Here is a 16,423-nt window from a genome sequence, read left to right as displayed (position 1 = left end):
TGGGCCGGCGCCGGAAGTCGGCCACTCCTGGCAAAGCGCCGCCCGTGCTCCCCCAGCGGGTGAAGCCGCGCTGGGCGGCGCCATGTTGAGGCGCTAAGGGGTGGGAGAGCCCCGCCGGGCGCAGCGCCCCCTGGTGGCGCCCTCCCCCCCCCCAGTGCAGCAGGGCGCTGCTACCCGCCCGCCATTTTAGCCCTCGTCTCCCTCTCCTAGAAGCAAACGCCCGAGTGGGCAAACGTGACGGGGGAGCCGCTGTTTCTGAACCTGAATGTGCCCCTGCCGCCCACAGCAGCTCCCTCAGTGCGTGGCTTGGTCCTGAAGCACAGCACTTGCTCAGGCTGCCCATCAGCAAGTCATGTTCAGTCACTGTTAGCTGAGCTGTACCTTGCAGAGCTGGTGTCCAGCAGGGTGGCTGCCCTCTGATAGCCAATGCAGGTTGATAGGGACGGTCTTGAATCACAGAATCATCTAGGTTGGAAGAGACTTCCAAGATCACCGAGTCCAACCTCTGACCTAACACTAACCAGTCCTCCACTAAGCCGTATCACTCAGCTCTACATCTAAACGTCTTTTAAAGACCTCCAGCGATGGAGACTGAACCACTTCTCTGGGCAGCCCGTTCCAATGCCTCAAAACCCTTTCCGTAAAGAAGTTCTTCCTAATATCCAACCTAAACCTCCCCTGACGCAGAGGCAGTCTGTACCTGGGATAACTTGCTATTTATTTAGGTGAGACAGACAAAGTAGTCACTATCCATGTTCTTTTATTCCTTCGGAAATTAGGGTGACAGGAGAGCTAAAGAACAAATGGGGCAGTACTTGCCTGTGGCTGGGCTTGTCCCCAGGACTGCCCATCTGTAATGCCACACTGCCCTGCTTTCTTAGCTACAGCTGGTCCTCTGGGATAAAGCATTGCAAGTTAGGAATGTTTCCTGAAATATCTCCAGGCAGCTTTCCACTTGAGTTTCTCCATCGAGTCCAAGAAATGTGGCAAGAGGCAGTTCTGGAAGAGGTTCCACCATGTCAGGGGTCCCTGCCCTTTCCCAGCCATTTGTGTCCAGCACAGGCTGGGAGGAATTCAGCTCTTGCAGGAGATGAGATGCAGCTTTGCATTAAAAGTGGCTGATTTTCACAGGGGAACACTAAGGTACACATGGTCCCTTGTGCCTGCAAACAGGTACTTGGCCTTACTGTTGAATGAGAAGAGAACAAAGAAAGGGTAATAAAATAGTTTTCACTGAATGTGTTTCTCCTTTCTTGGCAGCTAGGGACCCTCCTAGGAATGACAGGATTTATGTGTGCTTTTGGGGTCCTTATTTATGCATCTGATTGAAGATATATTTTCACAATTTTGTGATGGGATGCATTTGCACAGATAGCTCTTCCATGCAGCTTGACTGTTTTCTTTTTCTGGAAGAAAATAGCAAGTTGACTGTATCTTCTGAAGGTCAGGCTCTTCTGCTTCACTGCCAATGCCTAAAGCTAGTCTGAAATCAGAATTAATATTTTAAAACGTCTTTAAGATTCATTTCCCTCATTACTTTATTATTTTTTTAAAATATAAATAGACTGAGATTTTGGCTTTAGGAATTTGATGAGTTATTTCTAATGAAAATTCCTGAGAAAGACCCTGTAGAAATTGTTTGGCAAAAAATCCTTGTTTTGTAAGAAAAAGTTGCTTTCATCTTCTAGATAGTTATGCCATTTAAGGAACTTTGCTCCTCAGAGGCTGTTCTGAGGCTCCATATACAGCTGTACACTGCTGCTAGAAGCCATTGCTCTTCAGTGCTTTCTTGTGATATTCTCAGAGCTGACAATAGGTCAGGCCAGGAAGCCTTTGATGGCAAATTTCCCCAGACCACCTTGATACCCTTCCCGAATGCAGGGAATGTGAGAGAAATGTGAGCTTTTATTTCTGAAATACGCCACCATATTTAAGCAAAGACTTTAGGTTGTACCTGCAAGTGCACTTTTCATAATGTGTGTTAAGAGACTAACAAAGATTAACAAAGCCTAATGCAGTCACATTTTCATTTGACCAACCAGTGGTAATTTCTGCAGTTCATGTTCTGCTGTATAGTGAGAATGGCTGTAAAAGGTGGCACTCCATTGTTCCGTCTGCTTACCTTAAAATTTACTATTTTGCACGCAAACATTTGTTTTATTCCACACAATCAGGAACAGCTCCTCAGCCCAGATACAGATTGCCTTGTTAAATCAGAGGAGCTGGGCTGAGCTGTCAAATGCAGCCTGCACCAATGTTGTCTGAGATAAATCCTCTCACAGAGGGAGTAAGTGCCTGTCAGAGAATTCCTTGATGGTTCAGTACTTTTACCGAAAGTGAAGAATTTCCCATGAATTCTTCAGATTCTTATTATAAGACTGAGGGACCAGCCAGTTCATGGTACCTAAGATGATGAGCAAGATCAGGGGAGATCATAGAATAGTGATTTATTGGAAGGAGTTACATTAGATGGCAAACATACTAAGTAGGGTAATGTGCAAAGAATAGAGGATCAAATCCATCCAGCCCACCAGTTCACAGCTTCCATCTAAAGCTTGTAACCTTTGTCTGTTATGCTTGGCTGCTTTCCCTTAGAAATTATGAAATGTCTGGAAGAGACATGTACACAATCTGCTCCACCCATGTCAGAGGACATGGTGGGAAACCGTGTTTATATATATTGCTGACAGTCTAGTTCAGTAACATTGCTGAGTGGAGTAAACGTGATTTCCAGGTATATTTCTTCATATACTGCTGTGTCTGGGTCCTGCTTGTACACAGGACGGAGGCTAGGCAACAAGCAGAAACTTAAAAATAAGATGTGTGTGTGTGGGTTCAAAACATATAAAGTAACTGCATCACTGACTCACACACACACAGCCAGAACTTCTGGCTCAGTTTCTTAGAAATAAGGCTACATGTTCAGGTAATTTAAACCTCCAGTTTTGAAGGCATAATTTTTTCATACTATCTCTTGGTTTCAAAGCTTATTTGTAAGGTTTAACTGTTTTACAAATACCAGACTGAGGTATGAACTGGTAAAAGGGTTACAACGATTTTATCAGGCGTTGTGGATGTCCTGCACATGCAAAAAAAGTCAGATCTCAAGTATTTGCTCTTCAGTATAGCTCAAAATATGTTGATTGCCCACTGGTTCTTTTCCTGGGGAGCAGCAAAATGAGGATTTCTTCATAAACACGTGCTTTTACTGTCTGTCTTTATGAAATGCTGTCAGTCTCCAGGCCTTTTTTTTCCCCTCTCATTTTTGTATTAACTATATCTATCTGTCCACTGTTCATGTTGTTGTAGCTCTGAAGGTCAATGGCTATAAAAAAAGGCAAGGTTTGGAGGGAGAGACAACACTTTTCATCTGGAGAAAAAGTGTACACGGTGTTAGGCACTTAAATCCTTTAGCTTTTAAATTTCTAATGTACAACAGAAAATAAAATTTTTGTTTCCAGGGTTATATTTTGAAGACTTTTCTTTTGTTTGCCCTTGAGAATCAAGCCTTGTGGATCACTGGTAGAGTGGTTTTATAACAAATGAGTGCTCTCTGTGGGAGGACAACATAATCTGTGTTTGTTGGATTTCTCACTGCTGGGTTTCTCACTAAGAATACTTTCTACACTGGAATGTAAAGCCTTGAACACACAGAGATCGGTGCTAGGTTACAATTAAATAGAGCCCCACTTCTCCTGTAGGCGCCATCCCCCTCTTCTGACTAAAGAGAAAAATTTTAAATCCACAGTTTACTTTTTACACTTCATGATCAGGAACTCTTATGGAAAAGACACACCTCATCCTAAAAAACAAGGAGTTTCCAGCAGGACTGAGCAGGGCAAGACTCCTCAAGGGAAATCTCCTCAAAGGAAGAATTTATCCCTACCAGATATCCTCTGCAGATAGTGCCATGCCTTTGCTGCCCTCCCTGAAAAAAAAAATAATAAAATAAAATAAAATAAAATAAAATAAAATAAAATAAAATAAAATAAAATAAAATAAAATAAAATAAAATAAAATAAAATAAAATAAAATAAAAAATAAATAAAGTCACCTGTGCTCATTTCAAAAGCACAACCCACCTGCCCAGCAGAACTACCAGGCCTTGCTGGAGATGTGCTTGAAAAATAAACCCCTGCTCACAGATGAGAATTTCCCTGCTCACACGAGCTCTATTAGAACAGGAACACTGTGAAAGAAACTGCAGAAATTTACAGTGAAAGAGGCTACACGTAAATGATTTTCAGAGGTCTCATGTAAGTGGGTGATCAAACAATAGCCAGTGAGTAGTGTTAGCATTGAGTGAACTTACTTTTAGACTTTAATTTAGGCAGGCCTTAATGCTGTCAGAGATGACACTTACAGTAGCAGCTGTAAGTTTGGAAGTTGGAGTACGTACAGGTTTATAACTGTGTTTGAAGCATTTATTGTCAAGAAATAGAACCAACTTCATTCAGCTTACATCCAGTAATTCTTGGAGCAGGCAGGGGGAGCAGGTGAAGGGAGTGGGGTTGCTCTTGTCCCTGGTACAAGCGGCGTGCCAGCAGTTCTGATGATCCGGTGGTGATTTTGTGATAACGGTTCTCATGGTGATAATTCCTCTCCCAGAATTCACGATTTTGATATTTTAGAAAATTTCTGAGTTTCTAGACAGTTCTTAACCTTCGGCCCCTGCCCCTTTGCCCACGTACTGTTGTGATGCTGGAAGCTGTTACTTTCACAGGCAGCGGCAGGTGCCTTATCCCCTTGCTGGTCTGTTCTTTTTTCTTACTTAACTGTTTAGTCTAATCTTTCTCGGACTTGTGGAGTGTTTTCCCAGCCCCCAAGGTTGAGCTTCTGCTGTGACTAAAAACTGACCTTCAGCGAGTTGTTTTCAGTTCTGGAGCATCTATATTCATCTTGTGCCTGTTTTTCTAAGGCCTTTCCTGCTATCACACGGTTGAACTGAATGTCACAACAGACACTTGGTACCAAGCTCTGAGCAGGTTCCCATAACAAATGGATAGCAAGTCTTGCTAGCCAGGACAGGCTTCTAGCATGGTTAGATAAGGTCTGTTAGCTCTAACCTGTTAGTAGGAATGGTGATACTGTTCTTACTGAGCTGATGAGCAAAACATTGATAACCCAATCATCCTGAAAGCAATGTATGCAGTCATTTGAGAGTTTCAGGCCCACATACTCTTTACATTCCTGTGTCTGTAAGGAAATACTGCTGGCAATAGCAGATAGCATCTCCCAGCTAAGCCATTTTCTAGTTAGCAGATTCTGTCAGATTTATCTAGTTTCTTAGGGACAAATTTCTCATAAACTCATGAAAATCAATAGGAAGGTAGAGGCACGTTTACAAAATAAGCAGGAGGGCTTGGAAATAGCAGCCCTGGTTCTCAGGGTTTCAGACAGAATTGTGTCTCGCAGATGGTTTAAAGTCAGGATCTTGCTGGCAGAGCATGAATGCCATCCTCAGGTGCCTGAGCTGAGATATGCCGGTTTCTGAGGCTGAGAGAGCTGAGACAGCATAGTGTGTTTGGAAGGGAAGGTCAACACAAGTCCTGGCCTCTGCAAAGGCCTTCAGGTCTGTCATTGTGTCCCTCCATGCCAGGTATATTGGAATGGGCTTGAAACCTCCTCTTTCTTTCAGCCCACTGTTCTGCTGCTCTAAAACTGCTGTAGGAAGGCTGCCTTTTGCTCTGATGCCAAACTTAGCCCAGCAAAGACTCTCTGAGGACGGATGCTGCGCATCCTTCAGTCCCTTTGCTGCAGAAGAAAATGTTGAGATCGTGCTGTTTGGCCTGCAGGCTTGTAGCTTGCTGGATCTGTGACTGATGGCCTGCAAAACGAGCACCCAAATTCACCAAGGATAGGAGCCGGTGTCTAATTACTGTCAAGGCCTTTTGAGGGGTTGCCATTTCTCTGCTACCGCCTGAAGGGGAAGCCAACAGTGAGAAAATTAGCCTGAGCAATTTGTGTCTCACAAGAGTGAAATGAAAGTTTGATGCTTAGGTTGTTGATTTGATCCAAGAGGCATCTGTGAGGGGAGAAGAATAATAGCATAATTTCTGCCTGAACGGTTGGTCACGAGACACGCTTGTCAGGGCAATAGAAACTTCTTCAGCACATATCAGTTAATCTGTCGCTTGATGGTCATTCAAATTAGGGAGACATTAGCCAGGTTAGCAGAAAGTTTAACAGTTACAGTCTGCCCTTGAAGCCTCTTTGACTGAAACTTGTCAACAATAATGGAGGGGCTGGGCTGGCAGCGCTGAAGGGTTGTCTTCTTAGATACTCATGGACAATCACACTGATGTGTCTGAGCTCCACTGGTTTATCTGAGACCAAACTCAGTGTAGACCAAACACAAATGTGTGCCCAGGCCGCAGAAGGAGTGTTTGCATCATTTACTTTTTTTTTTTTTTTTTTTTTTTTTTTCATTCCAGACTCGAAATTTACTGCATCTCTCATCTCATGAGATTGCAGCTCTGCAGACAAAGATTTACTTCAAGCTCAAAGAGATATTAGTGACTTGTTTTTCTCTCTTTTTTTTGGTCATGTGCTTCCTAGGCTTTGCGCAGAACTCTGGTATTTTAGGATGCAAAAAGAAAGCAACTGGATTTCTGCCAAGGATTGATGGGCAAGGAAACTCCTTTGTCTACGTATGTAAGATTTTTTATACAATATAACATTTTGGGTGGAATATTGACTGTACATGTATAAATCCTGGCATAGAATAGAAGATACACACACCCTTATTGTTTTACTTTGTGTGGTGTGGATGAAGCAATTGTTAAGATGGGACAAGCTCAGTAAAAATATTGACAAGCTTCTAGGTTGGATTGGAGGTTTGAGAGGTGTCTCCACCATCTGAAACCAACACTCTTTTCTGTTGCTTTTCTGTCTGCTACTGCCTCAATGAAGAGTGGCCATGTACATTTGGTCTATAATGTTGCTGCTTGACAACTGAATGGAGACTACACAGAGGCAGGAAAATCGGAGTCTTGCAATCTTCACACCTGAGACTTAGTGGAAGTGCATTCTCTTCTCAGCTTTACAGTTGGAAAAAAACATTTTTATACCATGTTACCTGAGGCAGAAGAACATACTGGCATCTCCAAAATAGGTAGGGCAGGACCAAATTGGTTCTTATTAAGTTTTAATTTTACTTTAAGCCCTTGAATACAAAGTGCAGCTTTGCCTGGAAGATCCATTGGAAATTATTTTTCTCATCTGAAAAAGTGAATGCTTTCAAAGGAAAAAGGGAAAGTTTTTTTTTTTAATAGTGTAATTTTATAGACAACATAAAAAATGTGTAATTCCAGTAAAAAAACAATGTTTCCACTGACAAGTTGTTCTTGTTAAATTTTTTATTTAAACAAATAGTATCCAAATGAAAAGATCATGAGAGAAGAATTATAGAACAATCATGGTTTGGTTAAATAAAGCACATATCTGGATTGTCGCATTTTATATTCATGGTTCATTATAATTTTAAAGACATCAGCACAATAGCACTTCTGGTATCTTCATGGTGCTCTGAATTTAGCTGGCAGGTCTTGTTTTTCTGCCAGCCACGTTTCCATTTGTCTTGGCACAGAGAACTGCTGGTGCTTGGTGGCCCTGGAAGCCCTGACATTCCATCAGGGCTGCAGTAGTGCCACAAAACCAGCATTTTGAGAGGAAACATGTTGGTGTTTTCCACTTCCAGGTACATTTGCTTCCTGAGGATTCAGGAGGTCTTCAGAAATCCTCTGTCATGCTTTGTTTCACAGCTTTAGATAATTTCCACAAGGTTTCCTTTGGCAACTTAGCAAGTGGCTAGGGAATATCCTGACCTGAAGGGTCATCACTCTGAACCAGTCTGAGCATATGCCTTAGTTTGGCCCTTCTCTCCAGCTAGGCCCTATCCATATTTTAATCCAGACAAAAGTCTTATGTGCTGGCAGAAGTCAATGGGGCTTGAACACATTTTCCCAAATTTACAGTCTTAGCTCTTGCAGCCTGCAGTTGGGAACTCCTTCCCCAAAAGCCCTGCTTTGCCTAATTTTGCTATTTAATATTCTTTTACACCTGACACATGCTTCATTTTCTCCTCCATCTGGGTGAGGCTGATGAGTTGGATCTGTGGGTGTCAGTACCTCCCACTGATCTAATGCAGCCCTCTCCTAAGACAGCTCATCCTGGTCCCACTGCTAAGCAACTCTTCCTTTCCCATTGCTTCAAAGGGATGTTCCTCGTAAGGGAAACATGATCTTGTTCCTTTCCCCCGACAGTTCTGTCACATCGTGAATGGATTGAGGTGGTTGATGATCACCTGCCAGTGAATGGGGTGAGGAAGCTAGTTTTATTTTTTTTTCAGTCTATAAGAATGTGTTTTGGGGAACCCTTTTGGAGAAGGTAAATGCTAAGTGATTCGTTCCAAGTCATGCAAATGGTCTGTCTGAATCACATTGTTTTGTGGCTATGCGTTTTTGTTTATAAAAGCATCTTCTAGGCCTTGCCACATTTGGAGCGTTGCAAATGGTTCTCATCTTTCTATTTTTAAACAGTAAAAGCTCACACTGCAGTAACTGTTGCTAATTCAGGCCCTTGAGTTTAAATCCTAAGGTTTAGGATATAAATGAAAGCAAATATATCCTGGGGGATTGTCCTCAGAGCAAGGAGTTTCATTCTGGGGATGTGTAGACAAATTCAGCTTTGGTCTTGGTAGAGGTACCTACTCTGGGGTCTTACAAAACCTTTAACTTGTTAAAGCATTCAACCATTCACACAGTATGCTGAAAATACTGCCTTCTCTCTTTGGGTTGTTTTGTTTAGAGTGGTTTATTGGGACTAAGAATAAGGCAACAAGTCATAACTGATGGAATTTGTTAGTCATAGGCTAAAATAATCTAAACATGGTAAAATTAGCAGAGCAGGGAAAAGTCCTAGTTAATGTTGAGAGAAAGATTGTACAGAAGGAGAGAAACTTCAGTTATTTTCACTTGGTAGCATTAAAACAAAAAGAGAAATTTCCTCTGCAACAGTGAAGAAAATCACTTTGGAGACTGAGCTTTCAAGGTATGGTGAAATCCTCAGGCAACATTTGGCGAGGTGGAGTTATTAAAGAACCTATCTTCTGACTATAAGCCTAAGAATATATTGATATATTTTTTGTCTAGACTCTATGGCTCCTATGAAGATCTGCAGATTGGGCAAATTTCAGACACCTTTGTGGATTTCACAGGTGGTGTTAATCGAAGGATCAAGCTTGCAGTAGCTCCTCCTGGTCTGAGGGATACCCTGAGAAGTGCAATCTACAGCAGATCTCTCATGGGCTGCCAGATGTGTTTAGGGGTAAGACTTAGTGTGACATCAAATGGTTTCACAGCTAAAAGCCTTTCCAGATATGTTTGCCTCTGCTTGGCTAGTCAGTGTTACTACTATAAAGTATCAAAGTTGCCACATGTGGCTTCCCGAAGAAATCACATTCTCAAGGTTAAAGATTGAACGTGGATTGGTTCCCTGCTGCCCTCAGCTCCATTGTGTTTAAGAACTGGTTTATCTATTGAAGAGTCTCTATTAAATAGGACCTATCATTTTCCCATTTTTATTAAATAAATTTTCTGATTGTACAGGTGGTGCACTGAGACACAGACTCATGGAATAAGCTTATAGCCAAGACCAGAGAGGGGTGTGGTTCAGAACATAAATTCAAATCTTTGCTCCCAAGCCTTATACTAATACTTCAGCTATTGGGAAGCCCTAAATCATAATCTAACCTAGACTTTTTAGAAGTGAAAAAGACAAAGATCCACAATTTATAAAAGGACCCTTGCAATCATACTCCCAATTCCAAACATGCTGCAAAGTATGGCTGTTAGGAAAAATGTGTCTGTTAAGAGCTCAGATGTTTGTTTAGTTTTGCTTTTGCCATTCAAACCATTCTACATTTGCTTTGAGGGTCACTGCTTACACAGATGCATGTTTCTGAGACTGATGTGAGTCTGCTGTGTGAGTAGAGATAGAAAAAAATGTTTATTTTCCTGCTGGTTCTCTTGCTTGTATACAGGCAACAAAGGTCTTGAAAAATGGGCTTGTTGCTGGCTATGCTAACACAGTAACTGGTATTAGAAAGGCAAGAGTAGCACTAACATCCTGGGTCAAAGCTTGTTTGCATGTCAACATTTTTTTTTTTCTTTTTTTCAACAGTAGGTTAAGCCCTTAATCAGGGCAGCTGTGGTATCTCTTCCCCCGATATCTTTCTCTTAGTCTAAGGCTAAAAAAGGCTTTGTGCTTTGTAAAGACTCCCTTTCAAGTGCATCTGGTTGAGTACTGTGACCTTGACAAGATCAGTGTAACTCTAAGAGTGGGAATTATTCACAGAGCTCTGCTGAGAGCATCACCTAGAAGTGTGTCTTAGCTGTTAAGGGTGGACGGGTATGCCTTTTGGTATGCTAGGAGGATGGGGTGAAACCTGCTCAGGGTAAAAAAGCCTTCCTCTGAAGTCAGAGGAGGGCCAATAGCGTGGAAAAGTTAATTGAATACAAAGGCCAAAACATGACAAATTGCAGAAGGAAATACAAGTGGCTAGAGTAAGGGAATCAAACAGTACTCCTGTGCAGAGCTGGACCCCACTGATCTGTAGAAGTGTTATGAGGAACGCCCTAAAGATATCTTTGTAATGGGATAGAACAGTACGGTAATAAATCCCAAAGAGCTTCCCAAGCACAGCAGAAGTGCTTTAGTTACAGACTTTGTTAGCGATGTCTGTCAGTCCAACTAGCTCCTCTGATGGGGTGAAGGAATAGGCAGGAGTCAGGGGGTCAGCTCAGCTGGTGGAGCTGCTGTGCAGTCAGCCATTCAGCTGCATGCTGCCAACCTAATTCCTAGTCAGCCTGGCTTCCTCTTTTCCCACTGTAGCGTCCCAGTTCAGGAGGCACTAGTCTGTGTGGTCACCCCGTGTGCTTTCCCACTGCACTCTGCTTCACTTTCACGGTGGCACAGCTCTGCTTCCATGTAAGCACAAAACGAACAGATGTTGGAAAGGAGGAGGAATTTACAGCCAAGCGCCCAAATTAGGAATCTGTGAGGTCTCAGGTTTCACTTCCAGTAAGGTAAGATAAATTATCTTGATCACTGTGTGCCTGCATTCAGAGTTGCATGTTCATAGCTTTTAATATCATCCTTGCTAGCATTTGTGAGAACAAACAAAATCTGTGTTGCTGCCTGGCACAGTGCAGTGATATAAACCAGATGAGAACTGCTGAGACCTCGGTGAGCACAGTGTTACTGTGTTCTGCAGGTGACAAGTCAATATGGACCAAAAAACGTGGTGAGACTGTGAGATCTGTGGGAGAGAATTGAATGGAAAGGGGACTGGAGTGACAGGTGGGTTTAAAAAATTGAAGGCTTTATGCCAAGTGGGAGGGAAAGTTTCTTGGGGGAAAGATGCTGCCATCTTCAGGATCGAATTAGTGTGAAGAGGAACATAAAGATAAATTGCACAGACCCTCTGGTTTCAAAGCAATGACTCAATAGGTTTGTATTTCTCCAGCAGTGAGTGCTTGTGTAGAGGGGCTCACTTCACACATGCAGCTTCAACTGGTTTGGTTCTGCTTTTCAGTGCTTTCAATACCAGAGGAAACACAGTGTGAACTTCAGATGCTGCCCGTGTTGCTGCAATCTGGATGCCAGGAGGCTTTAAACAGCACGTTTCAGGGCCCTTTGTCACAGGAGGGGCCAGGCAAAGTTCTCCACATGCTGCAAAGTGTTAGAGCGAGATGACTGTGAAGGAGTCCTCCATCCTGGCAGCTTGGGGTACGACATCAGGGGAAATAAGTTGAGACAAATGGGCTGTATATTTGCATCTGCATGGATTTTTTTGACAGGACCCATGAAAGACAGTGGTTTGTATTCCAGTCCATGGTCAACTCTAGACCTGCCCTGTTCCTCTTGGAAACAGAGCATGTTCCTTCTGTCCCAGCTTCTCTTCATTTGTGCAGGAGGCTCAGGGGTAGGGAGGAGAAGGATGAGCACAGGGAGGTGTTGAGAATATTACTGACTTTCACCTTGTCTGTGGAGCAGTAACTTCTCTGGGTGTCAGTCCCATGATGACAGCACACCAGCTGTTCCTGTTGAATAGCATAATGAACAAGGTAATGTAGGCCTGCCTTTTAAATGACTCCCAGCTGCCTCTTCTGCTGTCCTACCCCTTCCTTCATTATGCCAAACACTCTTCCTATTATGCTTCCTTTGACAGAAAGATGACCAGCAGAACAGATCTAGATTTTCATATTTTAACTACTTGTATGCTGTGTGTGCACATGGAGGAACTGGCTGATGGAAGGGGAGCATTTCTGGTTTCTGCTGGAGAAAACCAGAGCTGTTTAGCTATATCTCATGGGACCCAGTATGCTTGTGGAGAGTCTGCCATGGCTGAAGGCATAGTGGGCCTGTGCTCAGTGAGGGATAAACGTGGAGATACATGGAGACAAGGATTTGTCATCCTTTTATAGGGGAAGGCTATGTCCTCAGTCATGAATCTGAAGCCACGTGGGTTTAGTCACCCCTTGGTTTTGCCCTTAGCTTTTACAAACAGCACTTTGATTTCAGCCTGTGCCAGCTAGTTCGAGGTAAGATGTGACCTGCTTTAGAGCAGCCCTTCGTTGCTTGCTTGCTCTCCTTCTCTACTTGATGATGCGAGAGGCTGTGCTGATGTGGCAGAGATGTACTGCTCTAAAATGGCAGGAGTGAGGGAGAAGCAAGGCACTACCACATCTCCCAGGGCTTCTGGGGACATCGACAACTTTCAAGAGCTTTTGTCTTATTTTTAAGGTAACTGTGAAGTTCTTGCCTGCTTTGCTTTTTCTTGTCGTTTCTCCAAAGCTTGTGCCACGAGGTGGCAATGTTGTCACCCGTGTTGTTTCACTGCAATGCCGTGGATGGTAATATTTTAATCTCAGTGCTGCTGTCCTTTTCTGAAGCTTTAGTTGTGCTTTTGCTACTGATAGATGCTGCTGTTAGAGCAGACACTTGCTTCTTTACTACATAATAAAATTTGAGGATTGCCATGTGTAACACAGAATGAGTCAGCTCTGAAGTTCTCTGATCTCTTTCCTTTTATTTTTGTAAGCCATATGGACTAAACTAAACTGCTGACAAGATGTCTCTTGGCGCTCTTTCCCCAAGATATCTCTGTGAAATTTTAAGATGCATTTTGTAGACCTCATGATCTGTAAATTAACTGCAGACTTGATGAGCCAGGGAAATGGGGAAGAGTGGATGTATTCCCTGAAGAGTGGGAAATGGGTTAAAGGGAGCACAGCAGGAGGAAGTCTGGGATTCTGCAATGGTGAGGGGTGCTTTGGGCTCTTCTGGGTGCCTTGGGGGTGACCCTTCTCTCTTGACTCAGTTAGTAGCACATCATACCCCTTAACACAAAATGGACAAGAGAACATGCTCTTCCTGCTTGAACCTGCACATGAACATCAGAAGTAAGCAGCTGAAGTACTTTGACTAGCTTCTTTCATTGCAGGAGCTGTGTTGCTTGCAAAGATAGAGCAGTGACTGGCATGAAATGGTCTGCAGGAGTCCTTGGATCACTTGGCAATACTGAGCTTCTTTGGGGCAATAGCTTTTCTGTTAAAATTTACTCCTTGGAAGTGCTGAAGATACCTGAGGATTTACCTTTAAGTGAAGTGACTGGGAACCACAGAGACTCAGCCCTTCTGGAAGCAGGGTAGGTGGGATCTGAAGTCAGTTAACCCATACACAGGGAACAAGAGAAGACTAATGATAAATTTGTAAACAAAATAAGCTCTTAGCTGCAGGTGAGCCAAAGGTGTGCCTTTTGTTCGTTTGTTCAGCTATTGCAGAACACATTTCTTCTTAACAGCACCAGGAAGTCAATAGAAAGCTGTCCCCAGCGTTCTTCACTTGGCATCACCTTGTGAACAAGCACCAAGTCTCGATGAATGGGAAGTGACCCATGACTTCCACCTGGAGCACGGTGTCTATTCGATCCACTTTGGAGTCTCAGCAGGAATCTGAATTCATCCTGCAGGTCTTCTCCAGGAGGCATGTTATTAGGTGAGATGCTGCTGCTGCTCCTCTGACAGCACCTGATTGTTTGGCATGATGGGGCGATCTGGTCATCATGGTTCAGTGGGATAGCATGAGGACTATGCAGCACGCTGCCTTGTGGAGAGGCTGGCTGGGGGCCTTTCCTAGCTCGGGATGCTAGTGGCTAAAGCACCGCTTTTGGCCTTACACTTTTGGGAAGTGTTGAGCTAGGACCACACAAGTGATTCTTGCAGTGTGCTTGTTTTTGAGACTGGGGAGGCACAACGCCTTTAAATGCACCATAGTTTTGCCAGGGGACCCTGCTGGCAGTGGCAGAGGGGCTGCTTATGCAGAAAGTGGAGAATGTAGCTCTGGAAAAATGTCTTCAATAACTGTATCTTGGATGGCCACATTTTTCTTCCTTATTTTTATTTTTCATTTTATTTTTGGATTTATTTAAAACCCTAAAGGCAGTTGTCGATAGGTGCGAAGATGAGATCTGGGAGGATTTCTTAACAAAGCGTTTTGAACAGGTAAATGTGTGCAAGAGCCACCAGGCGAAATTGCTCCAGAGCTATGATGCAGCAATGTGAAAGTAAAAGCATGTGGATGTGCAAGGGATGTTTGGATGTAGAATCACAGAGAACAGAGAACGGCCATGGGAGGTTGGGCAACATGTACAGCACTGATTCCATGCAGCAGGTTTGGCCACAAAGCTTGGGAATATGTTAACACTGGGGCAGACAAACTTCTACACAGGAAAAGCAATGAATGCCTGGAGCTTACTGCCACAGGACACTGTGGATGTGGCGGTATCAGCGGGCTCAAAAGGCATTAGCACTCTGGTGGAAAGCAGGTCCATCAACAGATACTAAAAAACTATCACTGCCCGGAGTGCCTTGTCTCCTAATAAAAGAAACCCCAGTTCTGTAGCTGCTAGGCCCATGGGTGAAGGACAGGAGTGTGTGTGCTTGTGGGAACTATCTGAATGAATGAACAATTACCTAGCCATGACTTGGAAGGGTCATTTACAAGCATTCAAACCATCTCTTTGGCTTTTATAAGTTGGCATAGCCCTACTGAAGTGAACTTAATTTGTGGACTAGGCCTCCAGCTCTTTGCTGGGATGGAGCCTGTGATGCTTGCAGATCGGTTTCAGAGAAGCAGTGGGCTGGCTCTGCAGATTGAAAAGAACAATATAGTGAGAAGTAATCCCATATAGTCTTTAAGTCACTGGAGACTGGCAAGAAATAGATGTTCTCTGTAGCATGACACGGGAGCAGTCTGGCAAATAGACTTGTAGGGCATTTAGATATTAGTTCTTTTCATAAAGGAGAGAGGGGGACAGAGATTTTAAGTGATGCAGGCACATGTAGGCTGTAGCGTTAGAGAATCTAAGTGCTTAATCTCATAAATACAGTTTTAGAGAGTGCATGAGATTCAGGGATGAGAAGGACTCAGGTACATGCTTACTACTGCACTGAAGCTGCACAAGAATATTTAGAGAGAAACGCAACAGTGTATGTATTCCCTATCGGGAGGCATTAAACAATATAAACAGCGGTGTGCTCTTTATTCCCCTGAATAGCCTGTTCCTAACAGTATTATTTTCACAGGTTTTATGAGAAAACGGTTAGAACTGGATAGCTAGGTAACCGTATTTGTTGTTGTTTATAACAGATGATAGAGCTATCAATTATCAAGTGGCCCACTGTGGTGTCACTGGAGCCCTAGGGTTCAGACTGTGAGGCAGGACATGATAGAGGGAGCAGGGACATCCAAGGCCCTTGAGCAGATGTGTCGCAGTGCTACCATCCTGCCAGACTCCTGGAGAGGCTATTTTAGCAGCTCTCATCACAAAGCATGTGCCCTTTCCCAGTTGTCAGGTCTCTGCTCCCTTTTGTGATTTGCAGCTGAACACAGTGGAGCAAACTAACTAAGCCTGATTTAACTTGCACTCAACTCAGTGGGTGATGTTGTAAACACTGATTTAATATGTGTAGGAGCAGCGCTAGAAGAACCAAAAGGTTGTCTGAGGGAACATAGATCTTGCTCTTTCTGTGTGCTTTGAAGATGGTCCTTGGTGCCAGTGGGGATGCCCCTGGGTGGCTAGGAGTGTCTGTGGAAGTACAGAGTTCGCAGCAGGACTCTGCTGGATGTGATGGGGTGAAAATCTGTTAGTCCCAACTGTATTCGTTACACAATGGGTGTTATCAGCTCTGCAAGAATTATTTAAGGCCGAGAGTATGCAGGACATAGTTTAAATGCCCTCAGCCCGTGTGCAAAATGGGGTTTCAGGACACCCAGCTTCAAATAGCCATTCATTTTAATTCTGTACACACTGTTTTTTATATCACATTTTGTGCTTACTTACTTCATACCTATTTAA

General features: G+C 43.5%; 2 protein-coding genes across 2 annotated transcripts in view; both read left to right on the top strand.

The window, feature by feature from the left end:
* Positions 1 to 2,918: 2,918 nt before the first annotated feature.
* On the top strand, positions 2,919 to 14,065 carry LOC311434673 (calpain-14-like; the record flags this gene model as incomplete). The annotated part of the gene is given in 15 exon segments (XM_084514994.1): positions 2,919 to 2,926; positions 4,051 to 4,191; positions 4,331 to 4,391; positions 6,586 to 6,628; positions 7,589 to 7,634; positions 7,636 to 7,805; positions 8,351 to 8,399; positions 9,153 to 9,327; positions 10,043 to 10,108; positions 11,276 to 11,314; positions 11,318 to 11,361; positions 13,176 to 13,350; positions 13,868 to 13,934; positions 13,937 to 13,991; positions 13,993 to 14,065. Coding segments are annotated over 15 exon segments (1,212 nt in total).
* GALNT14 (polypeptide N-acetylgalactosaminyltransferase 14) overlaps positions 13,374 to 16,423 on the top strand; it is a 78,389-nt gene continuing 75,339 nt past the window's right edge. Inside the window, exons 1-2 of the mRNA XM_084512557.1 lie at positions 13,374 to 13,711; positions 13,868 to 14,061. The gene's annotated coding sequence lies outside the window, so the exon portion shown is untranslated. The remainder of the gene's footprint in view (positions 13,712 to 13,867; positions 14,062 to 16,423) is intronic.

Source organism: Aythya ferina (assembly GCF_964211825.1).
Source record: "Aythya ferina genome assembly, chromosome: 3".
In the NCBI taxonomy this organism is placed as follows: domain Eukaryota; kingdom Metazoa; phylum Chordata; class Aves; order Anseriformes; family Anatidae; genus Aythya; species Aythya ferina.
The sequence above is the reverse complement of the archived record's forward strand: the minus strand, read 5'-3'. Positions and strand labels throughout refer to the sequence as shown.